Source organism: the organism of the source record quoted next, unplaced genomic scaffold (assembly GCF_019419815.1).
Source record: "Pyrus x bretschneideri cultivar Hongxiangsu unplaced genomic scaffold, Pyrus_bretschneideri_v1 Contig24, whole genome shotgun sequence".
Classification (NCBI taxonomy): Eukaryota; Viridiplantae; Streptophyta; class Magnoliopsida; order Rosales; family Rosaceae; genus Pyrus; species Pyrus x bretschneideri.
Genome location: NW_025999546.1, coordinates 3,822,953 through 3,836,237, shown reverse-complemented (window position 1 = coordinate 3,836,237; position 13,285 = coordinate 3,822,953). Strand labels below are relative to the sequence as shown.

Below are 13,285 nucleotides of genomic sequence, written 5' to 3'. Positions count from 1 at the left end.
CATATCAAAACTAATATGTCCTAACAATAGAATAAAGGGAGTTTTAACAAAAAAATCCGTTGTACTGTTTACTTTAACGAAAAATTATATTTTAACACTAAAAAGTCAAACATTACTATTTACTTTATCTTTTATTTTATTCTTAAAACTCAAAATTTTCAAATCTATTTTAATAGTTTCCATAAAAAAAAAAAAAAAAACTAAAATCATACGTGGCACAAGCCCACAATTGAAGATCAAACGGTCAAGATTGTATAGCCAAGTACAATCATGTCTTGTACTTTGAATAATACCTACCATCAGAAAAGTGGCATGTGGAGCGGTGCTTCAATGTCCTAAGTCCAACACTTTCCCAAAAAAAAAAAAAAGGTCCAACACCGCGAGTCTATCCGATCCTTAATATTATCATCTCTCTCTGTTTGCGTTCCTATTTCATCTAACTCGTACGGTCGGATATTCCGTTGGAACCAAAAAAACCAGTTTAATCTGTTTGTATTTTTCTTATTATTATATATAGTTTTAATTTTATTTCAGAAGAAAAAAAAAGGTTTCGGATCTGAGAGGGGTGCGATGGATTTTATACGACAATGATGAAAGCAGCAATCATTCTTCTGCGGCTCTGAAAATTCGATTCTCTTTCGGTTTCCTTGTTGTTTTGCCTTTTCGATTTAATTAATGCTTCAAATCTGACGCCATGAGGAAGAAGCTCGATACCCGTTTTCCTGCTGTAAGTACCCTATTTCTCTCGCTCGTTCCGCTCCTTTGTCTAGGGTTTATGTTTTTTTTTCTCAGATCGAGTTTTAATTTGTTTGGTTGCTAGGAAATTAGGGAAAGGAAGAGAATTTTTGGATTGTTGTAGGTTTGCTGTGCTAATCGTGGGTTTAATTAGGGGGATTAATGAATTATGTTTCGGTGATTTGAATTGTTTGGTTAAAGTTTCAATTTTTGTGGGGATTTTTGAGATATTTGATCTGGGTCGGGTTTTTCTAGGCCGTATTGTTCTTTTCTTTGATGGGACTGTGGTTTTAGGGAGAATTGGGTGATGGGTTTGTTGTTTTGGGGTTATCTGATTTGGTCTTGGGATTTGGTTCGTATCGACGATTTCGCCTAGGGTTTGTAAATTGGTACTTAAATCATGGGGGTTTTGTTTGTGGAGATAAAAATGCTTAGTTGCTCTTGTGGTGATGTGGTTTTGCAAATTAATCAAGATTAGTTGACAACTTGTGAGGCCCCTGATGGCTAAATCTGGTCTTGTTTTATAAAATATTCCTTTCAAATGAGAAGTTGGATTTGGGTTTGGATTATTTTTGAAGATTGTAAAACAACTAGAGGATTTTATTTCGTGGGGTGTAATAAAACCGAAGCTTACACTTCCTCAACTACTTTGTTATCCATATGCTACTTCTGGTTCAAGAGTAGCTCTGTAACTGTAAGCCGCTGGCCTAGGCGATCAAGAGTTGTGAATCTTATGTTTGAAACTTTCTTAAAGGAAAAAAAATAAATAAAAAAAAAAAGGAATGGCAGAAACATTTGGTAACTTCATGATTGAAATTTTGAATGAGTGACTTACAGTTTGGTACTTTATGAAGTTCTGCTGCATCTCGTTTCAGAGAAGGAGATTGTGTCAAGAATCATGGTTTATGCCTCGATGTTGTTTGCCATTGTTGTTACCTTTCCGTGACTTTTCTTTAGCTTAATACCATCCTTCTCTGTTTAAAAGAATGGAAGCAAAAGGGGGGAAAAGAGAGGGAGAGAGAGAGTGAGAGATATTAACATTTTGTTGAATTTTACCGACAAAGCAAAGATCATTTAAATTTCCCCGAGTTTCTTTGATGTTTCGTGTGCCAAGTATGGGATTATGTTATATAGGATTTCTTTGATGGCACTTGTCATTTACCCTCAGAGTGTCCACGTAGGGAATGCAATAAATTTTGGAGAAACCCGTATCTTTTAGTGAAGTATGTTGACAACCTTTTTTTATTTCTAGAAGTAGTAATTAAGTTATTTGCCTTGTACTTCCTATTTGAAGAATGAAGAATGATGTTTAGTTTATTAACTCTTTTTTTTTTTTTTCCGTGAATTAATTTAGTTTATTAACTCTAGTTTACCTCTGAAGTTATACATGTATTTGACCCCCATTCTGAAGCACAATTTTAATTTGGCAGGCCCGGATTAAAAAGATTATGCAAGCTGATGAAGATGTTGGGAAGATAGCATTAGCAGTGCCTGTTTTAGTGTGTGAGTACTTCTAACTTCATGAATAGTAAAATACCATCCCACCAGGTTATTTTATTTGCTTTTTTGGTTGCTTATACTACTCATCTTGCATATTATGCAGCTAAAGCGTTGGAGCTATTTTTGCAAGACCTTTGTGACCGTACCTATGAGATAACCCTGCAAAGAGGAGCTAAAACCATGAATGCAGTGCATCTGTAAGTCAAAGATTGAACGATGTTTATCTGTTTACTTATTTAATTTTAAGGGATCTATACAAAATAAATTTATAGTAAAGTAACTACAACAGCAGTGAAATGATTACTCCAATTGTACAGTAAAAACTCAATCCAGAAACTCCCAATTTGCACAATTAGAGAGAAATGCTCTATTTTTTAAGTCTTTAGAACCCTATTCCCACAGTGAATTTTAGAAGTGCACTCTCTATTCCACAATTAACGACCTCCTCCTCAGCTTCGAAGATCCTAAAGATGGGTTAAAAAAAAATCTCAATGAGCAGACAAAAACGAAAGAGCGAGAATCACCCAATTTAACCTTTTGCAGTGCAGCAGAATGATAGAGGAATATTAGAACAAGGTTATGTACAAAATATAGGTTTCCTGCTTTGAATATCAGAACAAGTACAATTTTTAGACATATCAAAGCAATAATGTGTACTTTGCAAGGTAGTCCATCTTTCCAAATCATTTTGGATGGTCATCAGTCAACCCATTAGAACAGAGTTTGCATGGGAATATTCTGTAATTCTAGAAGAGTCAATTTACCCATCTTTTATGGTATTTTCAATGAAATATAGAAAAAGAATAGAGCTCATCAATCTCAACATCACTTAAATTTCTTCAGATCCAGCCAAATAATTAGCAATTGTATATTTTGGACGAATGACAACCTCAGAAGACATGGATATAAATGAAATTATGAGAGAATGAATTGGATTCCTTTAGCATCGAACCTTTAAATTAGAATTCTCCTACCCATTAGCATCGACACAGTACGTTGGATAGTAACATGCTATAATTCTACGATGATCAAGTAAGCCGTAGTTCATGGATACAATTATTTTTTTCAGGATAAGTACGAACATTATTAGAGAAATCCACATCAATAGTAACATGCAGTTAGCATACTGAACTTTATTGCAGAGCTCATGCTGAAGAATGATCTAATTGGCTAAGGAGAGATATGCTTATATTTTCTAGTACCTGAATAATATGTTTACACTTATGCCGTTCAAATTTTCTGGCACCTGAAGAATCTTTCTGAAACTAAATTAAGATTATCTAGTTGTAATATTCACTCAAATTTGTTTTTACTGCATTATCTTTTAAAGAAAATTTTGCTCCAGAGTTGAATATAAAGTACCCTGTGGCTCCCAGTTACATGAACCAAATCTTATTTCTCTATCCTGTTTGCAGAAAGCACTGTGTACAGAGCTATAATGTGTTTGATTTTCTGAGGGACATCGTCAGCAGAGTTCCTGACTATACTCATGGTCATTCTGATGCTGCTGCCGATGACCGAACCCTTTCAAAAAGAAGGTATATTAGATGATCTATTCTTGTTATTTGCAATATCATTAATCCATGAGATTGTCATTTGAATCTACTTACTGATATATTTTTCTGCAGAAAACCACCAGGTGATGAAGGCATTGACAGTGATGAAGAATTGAAGAGGAGCAAGATGGTAACTCTAATGGAACCCTACAATTAATCATTGTCTTTTGTTCTTAACATAAAACCAATTTCCTTTTACCAAAATAAAAAACATAAAACCAATTTCCTTTTACCAAAAGAAAAAACATAAAACCAACTTCCATGCTTATTATATTGAGATCTCGGTGATGTTTTGTGTTCATTCTATTTTTTTCACGGGAACTCTTTAATCTGAGTGATGTCTCTTTTGGTTTCTTTAGGATGTCCAGGTTGAGGACGTAAATATTTTGTGAATTTATATATACAAGTTTGAATAGAGGATCTGAGTTGGTTTTGTTTGTGTTTGGGCTGAATTAGCTTTTAACTAAATGCAATATGCAGAGTTTCACTGATGTTGAAAACTTTGTTTTACTTTTTCTCTGCAGCTTGAGATAAAAAATAGCAGTAGCAGCGGCAGAGGAAGAGGTCGGGGTCGGGGTCGAGGCCGTGGACGTGGTCGGACCACTGAAAGAGACACTTCGCACCATGAGACTGAATCTGATCCGTGCACATCTCTTCGGCAGATCACTGAACCTAATCCTAACCCTGGAATGGTGGTGGATGATGTTTCCGAGTCAAAGGATATATTGAAAGAAAATGTCATTGCCCCTGATGAATCTGATCCAGCAGTTAGAAACTTTGATCTGAATGCCGATGTTAATGATACTGATGACACAAAAGCTGCCGCAACAGCAGCCCAAGCTTCTGCAACAGCAGCCCAAGCTTCCGCAACAGCAGCCCAGGCTTCCGCAACAGCAGCCCAAGCTTCCGCAACAGCAGCCCAAGCTTCCTCAACAGCAGCCCAAGCTGCCCCAACAGCAGCCCCAGCTGCCCCATCGGCATCCCAAGCTGCCCCAACGGCAGCTCAAGCCTCATCAGCTGGACCTATCACCGAGCCTAAACATGAAGAATATCCTGGGTGGTCTCTCTCTGATGTGGATGGAATGGCCATTGATCCTATTCAACTTGCAAATCTCAGCAGAAGGCTAGATGAGGATGAGGAAGATTATGATGAAGAGGGCTAAATTCCACTCAATGGCTTATTGTCCCAAAGTAGGGTAGCGGGATCAAGATCAGTGGAAAGCTCTTGAAGGAAAACTAAATAAAAGTATACAAAAGCTGGAATAGCGACCTAATTGGAGATGAAATGGCCAGGGCACTTTGTCCCAACGAAGAGTCCGAATTTCTCTTCCTGTCCAATGGTAGTATCGTAGCATTTCCTAACATCCATTTCCAGAGGTAGCATTTCCGTGACGATGGCAGAGAGGATAGCCTTTGCAAATTGACTCTTAGCAGTGTATGAAGAATATGGCACCCTTGAATAGCGGTGGATTGCCCTATGAGTGGTTTGCCTTTTTAATTTACTGTGTTTGTTACAGATTTTCAGTACAAGTAGTAGCTTGCTCGTCGTTATCGTGTGGAAGGTAATAGTTCTGTTAGCCCTTTCAATTAATCTTCTGACCAGTGAATTGGATTTTCTTTTCCCCCTTCTCTTCTCTTACTCTTTTAAGAAGTTCCGCAACGAGATGCATACGCGTTGCTAATAGTTTGCATAGTTTCAATGGTGGTGAAGAATCGGCAGCGATGTGTTTCTGCCGTGCTGATAACATAACGGGTCTGATTCTTCCATGGTTCATCCCAAGGAAACACTGGTACCTCAAATATTATTTTTATATATTATTTGCAATTCTCTGTGTTTCTTGAAAGGTTTCTGGATGGAAGGGTTCAGAAGTATGGATTTTGGATTTTGAAAGCTAGCCATACAAATATTAGATATATTTGTGCTGCATTCGAAACTGGCATTGAAATTTCTTGCTCGGAGTCGAAACTGAAAACATTTAGGAGACGCTACGTGTACCGGCACCCCGCCAAAGGTTACTGGGTAGGGTTCCGTGTGTATCCGTTCCTAGGGCTATTTTGCTCATCCCTAATTTTATCAAGAGGAGCTTCCCTCTACACTTAGGCCTCGTTTGGCAGCTCGGACTGTACTAACTATTTCTGTCGGATACAATAAATAGTCATCAGATAGTACTAACTAAATTAGTCGGGCATTTGGTGCAGTATCGGATTAATGACCGTATTATTTATACTGTGTTTGATACCGAACCGGATAGGACAAGAGAAAAAAAAAATTTAACAATTCTTTCTTTGTTTGTTGAACTTTTCTCATATTTATACCTATTGAAAACCACATAAATTTTCAAATAACAAAGAAAAATAGTAAATTTCATACATCAAATTCAAAATATTTTCCAATAACATAAAAGAAGGTTCACAAAAAACAACTACAATCGTTACGATATATAATCCAACCACATATCCAAGTTCATAAAATATACAAATGCAAGGTGGTTTCAATAAGAAACAGTTTGTCCAGATTAGACCTGGCATTCGTGTCGTGTTTCTCGTGTTCGTGTCGTTTTCATGTCATACCCGATAGCTTAACGGGACGTGTCGTGTAATACCTTTTAAAGTAAACAGGTAATATGACCCGACCCGAAATCAACCCGTTAATATTATCAGGTAATATGATCCGACCCGTTACCCGTTAAGAAAATTATATTTTAAATCAATAAAAATGAAAAGAAAAACATAATTTGATCCAAAAAAATGTAAAACATAATACTAAATTAGTATAAACATACTAAATTTCGGAGTTGACCCCTTAATGAACGTTGTAAAGTTTTTCATTACGTGTGATTACATTTTTCACACTTATTATTATTAATTTTTCACTCAAATAAATAACATTGTTCATGAGATTTTTAAAAATCTACACTTATTTATACTTTCATCAAGTATAACATAAGATTTTATGGTATCCACTAGTGTAAATATTTTAAATTGAAGATCGAATTCATTCATTGTATTCATATAGGGTCAATGAGTGTAGCTGTAAAAAATCATCAAAATCGGAGTTAAAATAACCGTTAAATCGTAATTTTTCGTTTATAACTGTCGAAAAGTTTTGTCTCATTTCTTGATCTCTGAATGTTTTTTTTTTGCAATTTTTGGCGTATGCGATCTTGAAGCATATATAAAAAAGTTTGACGGTTGGATCGTTGAAATTAGTTTCGTAGGATGCGTATCCTATCAAAACGATAGATTCACTAACACTTAAGAGTTTATTTATACTTTCATCAAGTATAACATAAGATTTTGTGGTATCCACTAGTGTAAATATTTTAAATTGAAGATCGAATTCATTCATTGTATTCATTTAGGGTTAAGGAGTGTAGCTGTAAAAAATCATCAAAATCGGAATTACAATAACCGTTAAATCGTGATTTTTCGTTTATAACCATCGAAAAGTTTTGTCCATTACTTGATCTCTGAATGTTTGTTTTTTGCAATTTTTGGCGTATGCGATCTCGAAGCATATATAAACAAGTTTGATGGTTGGATAGTTGAAATTAGTTTCGTAGGATGCATATCACATCAAAACGATAGATTCACTAACACTTAAGAGTTTATTTATACTTTCATCAAGTATAACATAAGATTTTGTGGTATCAACTAGTGTAAATATTTTAAATTAAAGATCGAATTCATTCATTGTATTTGTTTAGGGTCAAGGAGTGTAGCTGGAAAAAATCATCAAAATCGGAGTTAAAATAACCGTTAAATCGTGATTTTTCGTTTATAACCATCGAAAAGTTTTGTCTCATTACTTGATCTCTGAATGTTTGTTTTTTGCAATTTTTGGCGTATGCGATCTCGAAGCATATATAAACAAGTTTGACGGTTGGATCATTGAAATTAGTTTCATAGGACGCATATCACATCAAAACGATAGATTTACTAACACTTAAGAGTTTATTTATACTTTCATCAAGTATAACATAAGATTTTGTGGTATCCACTAGTGTAAATATTTTAAATTGAAGATCGAATCCATTTATTGTATTTTTTTAGGTTCAAGGAGTATATTTGTAAAAAATCATCAAAATCGGAGTTAAAATAACCGTTAAATCGTGATTTTTTGTTTATAACCGTCGAAAAGTTTTGTCTTATTTCTTGATCTCTGAATGTTTGTTTTTTGCAATTTTTGGCGTATGCGATCTTGAAGCATATATAAACAAGTTTGACGGTTGGATCGTTGAAATTAGTTTCTAAGATGTGTATCCCATCAAAACAATAGATTCACTAACACTTAAGAGTTTATTTATACTTTCATCAAGTATAACATAAGATTTTATGGTATCCACTAGTGTAAATATTTTAAATTGAAGATCGAATTCATTCATTGTATTTATATAAGGTCAAGGAGTGTACCTGTAAAATATCATCAAAATCGGAGTTATAATAACCGTTAAATCGTGATTTTTCGTTTATAACCGTCGAAAAGTTTTGTCCCATTACTTGATCTCTGAATGTTTTTTTTTTGCAATTTTTGGTTTATGTGATCTCGAATCATGTATAAACAAATTTGACGGTTGGATCATTGAAATTAGTTTCATAGGATGCGTATCCCATCAAAACGATACATTAACTAACACTTCAGAGTTTATTTATACTTTCATTAAGTATAACATAAGATTTGTGGTATACACTAGTGTAAATATTTTAAATTGAAGATCGAATTCATTCATTGTATTCATATAAGGTCAAGAAGTGTAGCTGTAAAAAGTCATCAAAATCGGAGTTAAAATAACCGTTAAATCGTGATTTTTCGTTTACAACCGTTGAAAAGTTTTGTGTCATTACTTCATCTCTGAATGTTTGTTTTTTGCAATTTTTGGAGTATGCGATCTCGAAGCATGTATAAACAAGTTTGACGGTTGGATTGTTGAAATTAGTTTTGTAGGATACTTATCCCGTCAAAACGATAAATTCACTAACACTTAAGAGTTTATTCATACTTTCATCATTTTGATGGGCTACGCATTGATGTTATACTTAATGAAAGTATAAATAAACTTTAAGCGTTAGTGAATCTTATCGTTTTGATGACTTGGAATAAATATATTAATTATTTATATATTTTAAGTGTTAATTAGACTATGTTTCAATTAGTATGTGATGATATTTAATAATATAATTACATTTATGTTTTTTTATTACATATTTTATTTTTATTCAAGTTAAAATGTTATAAGAGATAAAAAAAAAAAAAAAGGTGGTTACTTTTTTTCTTTGGGTTAAACATTAGGCGGGAAATGGATGGATATAGGTTGCAAAATTTCCCAAACATTAGGTGGGAAATGGATGAAACTCTTGAAATATTAGGCGGGAAATTAATTATTATAATTTTTTTATGTTTTTGGTATTTTTAAATTACTTGATATTTTTATTTTTAATGTGTTTTATGATTTTTAATCTCAATCTTTGCCTATAATATATTATAAAAATAAATAAATAAATAAAACTTAAATTTTAAAATTTATATAAAATAATAATAGAATAATAATTAGTAAACAATATATACATATTCATTATATCTATTGCATTTTATAGTAAGTTTTTTTTAGTAGTTTAAAAAATTAAAATCATCAAAATAACATTTTTCTTATCGTGTCGAAACAGGTTACCCGCGTGTCACTTTCGTGTAAACCTGTTAAGGACCCGTTATTAACGGGTTATTATCGTGTGACCCGATAATGACCCGATTAGTTATCGTGTTGACCCGAAACCCGTTATTTTCGTGTCGTGTTAACGGATCGTGTAATAAATTGCCAGGTCTAGTCCAGATAGCCAAAATATATGCATGCTACTTTTAACAAAATATATGCATGCTACAGCTTTTAACAAAATATATTGTTGTTGGTTTGAAATGTCAATTGGGGTTACTTTGTCCAAGTAACATGAGTACAAAGGCTTTTTTCATTGCACCATCCAAAGACGAGAATGTCCTCTTATTTTGTGGCTTTTCGAAAAGGATATTTAGTGCCTTGATTTGATCATCAATAGACAAATCCATTTTTGACAATTCTGAAACAATCTCAGGTTTTGGATCCACTCCCTTCCCAAAAGCAACTTGTAAAACTTCACCCAACTTATCAACTGATTCAGAAAGCATTTCTTTAAATGCCAAAGCAAGATCATTATCATTAGTAGCTCTCTTCCTTTTCCGGGTACTTGAACTACTGGACCGTCGAGCAACAGAGGGAGAACTAGTCTCCGCCTCATCTTCATCTTCATTAATGTGCTCAGGCTCATTCATCATCTCAGTAGAAGTTGCAGCTCCTACTTCGGTTGCTCGGTCTTTCCCAAAAATAACATTCAATCTGTCATACAATGGAAATGATTTTCCTAGCCAGCCTTCTACTTCTTTGTTAACCTGCAATGTGAAAACAATTCACACTATCCATAAAATACAAACAATCTTATTTTGTTCCCTTCAACTTGTCTTGATATAGTCAAGCATCCATTAATTTAATTAAGCTGTTATAATGAATAGGGCTAAAGGATATGGTTTGGTAGACACAATCATACTATTAAATTGTATGTAAGGGAACATGTTAAGTAATCAAATATGTAAAGTTAAATTCTAGTATTATGTTAGAGAATTACCTTTACATAGGATTGCCATACTTCAGTGCTATCAACCTCAATACACTTTCGTACATCATTCCATGCAAAACCAGTTTTATTAACCATGTCATAAACTATTGCATAATCTTTTTTCCACCTCCTCATTTTGGACTCAATATGTGGAATTGCCTTTATATTGGCATTAGGACATTTCAAATTAATAGCTGTTTCAAACTGAGCCATTGTTCCGGGTTTGAAACAACCGTTATCACATCTCAAATTCTTAACAACTGCCTCCTCAAGTATGGAGAGCAATGCATCTTCTTCATGTTGTTTCCAAACCCTTCTACTTCATTTTGGTTGACTACTTTGTTCACTTTCCATTCCTACAATTACATACACAACATGTGGAACACCCTTTATATTGGCATTAGGACATATAATCAATAATGCATATAATTAATAGTAAGTGATAAAAACCATAAGCAAATCATCACACTTTTTAAATAAATACATAACCAGGTCGCACTTTGTTCGAATAAAGTATCATAACCGAATACATAAGAAATCACTATTTGTTCAAACAACAAACCATAACCAAATCACAACATGCATATGTAAAAAAATTTAATCAAATCACACTTGTGCACGCCACTCATTGTACATATTCATAGCCAAAGTGTTTCTCCATGCAGTCCATTCTTATGTAGGTTAAACACTGTCAATCATATCTTTATCATCATCACTACTTTCAGATTCGTCCAAGTTTAGGATTTCACTTTCTATTGGATCAGCTGACATATGCCTTCTAATAAGATTATGTAATAGGCACCAGTCTGTCATAATCCTAAATTGTGTTTTAATTGGGAAAAATGATGGACCTCTTAAGATGCTCCAACGCATCTTAAGTAGTCCAAAACATCTCTCAATGACATTTCTAGATTGAGCATGTTTCATATTGAAATACTCCTTATGATTAATCGGGAGTCTTCTATTTCTCCACTTCGAGAGATGGTAACGCACTCCCCTATACGGTGCAAGGTATCCTGGACCATTTGTGTACCCACCATCCACAAGGTAGTAACACCCTAACACAAAAAAAAAAAAATGTATATTACTATATATAAGAAAAATGAGGATTCAAATTACTAATATAAACAAATAATCTATTGTTACCTGTGGGAACTTTTAATCCCGATGGTCTACTTATCGCATCTCGGAGTACTCTAGAATCAGATGCCGACCCTTCCTAACCTGGGTACACAAATATAAAATTCATGTCCACATTACAAACTCCCAACATATTGGTCGCAATCTCTCCCTTCCTTGATCGGTATCTTGGTTTATCTCGCTCAGGGACATGAACGTTAATGTAATCCCATCCAATGCCCCCAAGCAATTCTAAAAAAAATCATTAACATAAGTATGCTCAATATATTTAATTACATTAATTTTAGAAGTAATTTTTATAAAATATGAAGAATACCTCAAACCAACTCCATTTAGGATCTGGGTAGGCATTAGGAATGGGTTCTGGCACTTTCAAAAATGTACCTTGTAGGATGAACACTCCATGTAGAATGGAATTGAAATACCTACTTATGGTCTCCCCCGATCGACAAAACCTACTCCCAATTGTACGATTCTTGACATGATGTGCAAGTATATGTAAAAACATGCAAACTTGTTCTTCCATTGTCACTACACCATCCAATTTTACTCTACCGTGGTCACGAAGCATTTGACATAAATAGTGGAACGTTCTTCTATCCATTCTAATTTGGTTCACACACTGAACATCATCATATCCTAACAAATGTGCGATTTCTAAGTGCAAGTTGCCGATTCCGCCTTCTAGCTGAATTATGATTCTTGATGAACCACATCATCAACCAAGTCACAATATTCAAGTACCACATGTTAACAATGAAGCATGCCACAATCTTTCTTTGATCCATGTCTAGTGAAAATATAAAATAACATTATTAGATAGTGGCAAAAAATTAAGTAACTGGAGCATGAATGCATAATAACACTGAAAACGGAAGGAAGCATGTTAATAAGTCCTACCAAAAAATGTCATAGGCAGATAATAAATCCTACAGACTGTTGCGGTGATCATAAGGAAAAATTACAATGAAATCATAAAGATGTCTTGACATTCATCAGTCAAGGAAGCATGTTACGAATCGAATTCAAAAACACACTCTAAGGTAATTACTTTACAAACTGGAATAAATGCCAATCAACAATTCAACAACCCTAGTTCGAAATTTTTCACACACACACACACAAGCTGCGCACGCTGTCCTTGGTTTTCTCTTGCATTGCAAGCGCGCACACACACACACACACACAAAAGCTGTGCACGCTGCCCTTGGTTTTCTCTTGCATTGCAAGCGCGTGCGCGCGCACACACACACACAAACACAGAGAGAGACACACACACACAGAGCGCACACACACACACATACACACTCTAAGGTAATTACTTTACAAACTGGAATAAATGCCAATCAACAATTCAACAACCCTAGTTCGAAATTTTTCTCACACACACACACACACAGATATATATATATATATATATATATATATATATATAAAGTAAAATTCACATAAAAATTAAAAAAATTTGGAACGAGATTTGTAGTTCAGGTGTGGTTAAGAGTTGTCACCGTCGTACCCAAGATCAAGTTTCAGTACCCAAGGTCAAGTTTTCGTATGGTTGCGTTGCGGCTGTGAGACAGCGAGTGAAATAGGAGTTGCGCCAGAGACAAAGTTTTGTTTAGGTAAGTGAACCTGCACACTCCCACTCTACCCAATCATTAAAATTGTAAGTTCAACACCAACAACAAACCCTAAATTCGACCCCAATAGCA

At 34.4% G+C, this 13,285-nt stretch overlaps 2 protein-coding genes across 2 annotated transcripts; one reads left to right on the top strand and one right to left on the bottom strand.

Moving 5' to 3' along the window:
* Window positions 1–351: 351 nt before the first annotated feature.
* On the top strand, window positions 352–5,414 carry LOC103952116 (dr1-associated corepressor homolog). The gene is made up of 6 exons (XM_009363645.3): window positions 352–727; window positions 2,166–2,238; window positions 2,339–2,432; window positions 3,651–3,773; window positions 3,864–3,921; window positions 4,316–5,414. Exons 1-6 carry the CDS (start codon window positions 695–697, stop codon window positions 4,952–4,954), a joined length of 1,020 nt encoding a protein of 339 aa, XP_009361920.2. The 5' UTR covers window positions 352–694; the 3' UTR covers window positions 4,955–5,414.
* A 4,206-nt stretch (window positions 5,415–9,620) lies between these two features.
* LOC108867582 lies at window positions 9,621–11,111 on the bottom strand. Its single transcript, XM_018648643.2, has 2 exons — window positions 10,443–11,111; window positions 9,621–10,209 (listed from the first exon to the last, which is right to left on the bottom strand). Exons 1-2 carry the CDS (start codon window positions 10,644–10,646, stop codon window positions 9,706–9,708), a joined length of 708 nt encoding a protein of 235 aa, XP_018504159.2. The 5' UTR covers window positions 10,647–11,111; the 3' UTR covers window positions 9,621–9,705.
* Window positions 11,112–13,285: the final 2,174 nt, after the last annotated feature.

Coding starts and splice junctions, on each gene's coding strand:
- LOC108867582 (XM_018648643.2), bottom strand. CDS start 10,646: ATGGCTCAGTTTGAAACAGCTATTAATTTGAAATGTCCTAATGCCAAT. Junction 10,210..10,442: donor TATGGCAATCCTATGTAAAG/GTAATTCTCTAA, acceptor TTCACATTGCAG/GTTAACAAAGAAGTAGAAGG.
- LOC103952116 (XM_009363645.3), top strand. CDS start 695: ATGAGGAAGAAGCTCGATACCCGTTTTCCTGCT. Junction 728..2,165: donor TCGATACCCGTTTTCCTGCT/GTAAGTACCCTA, acceptor TTAATTTGGCAG/GCCCGGATTAAAAAGATTAT. Junction 2,239..2,338: donor AGCAGTGCCTGTTTTAGTGT/GTGAGTACTTCT, acceptor CATATTATGCAG/CTAAAGCGTTGGAGCTATTT.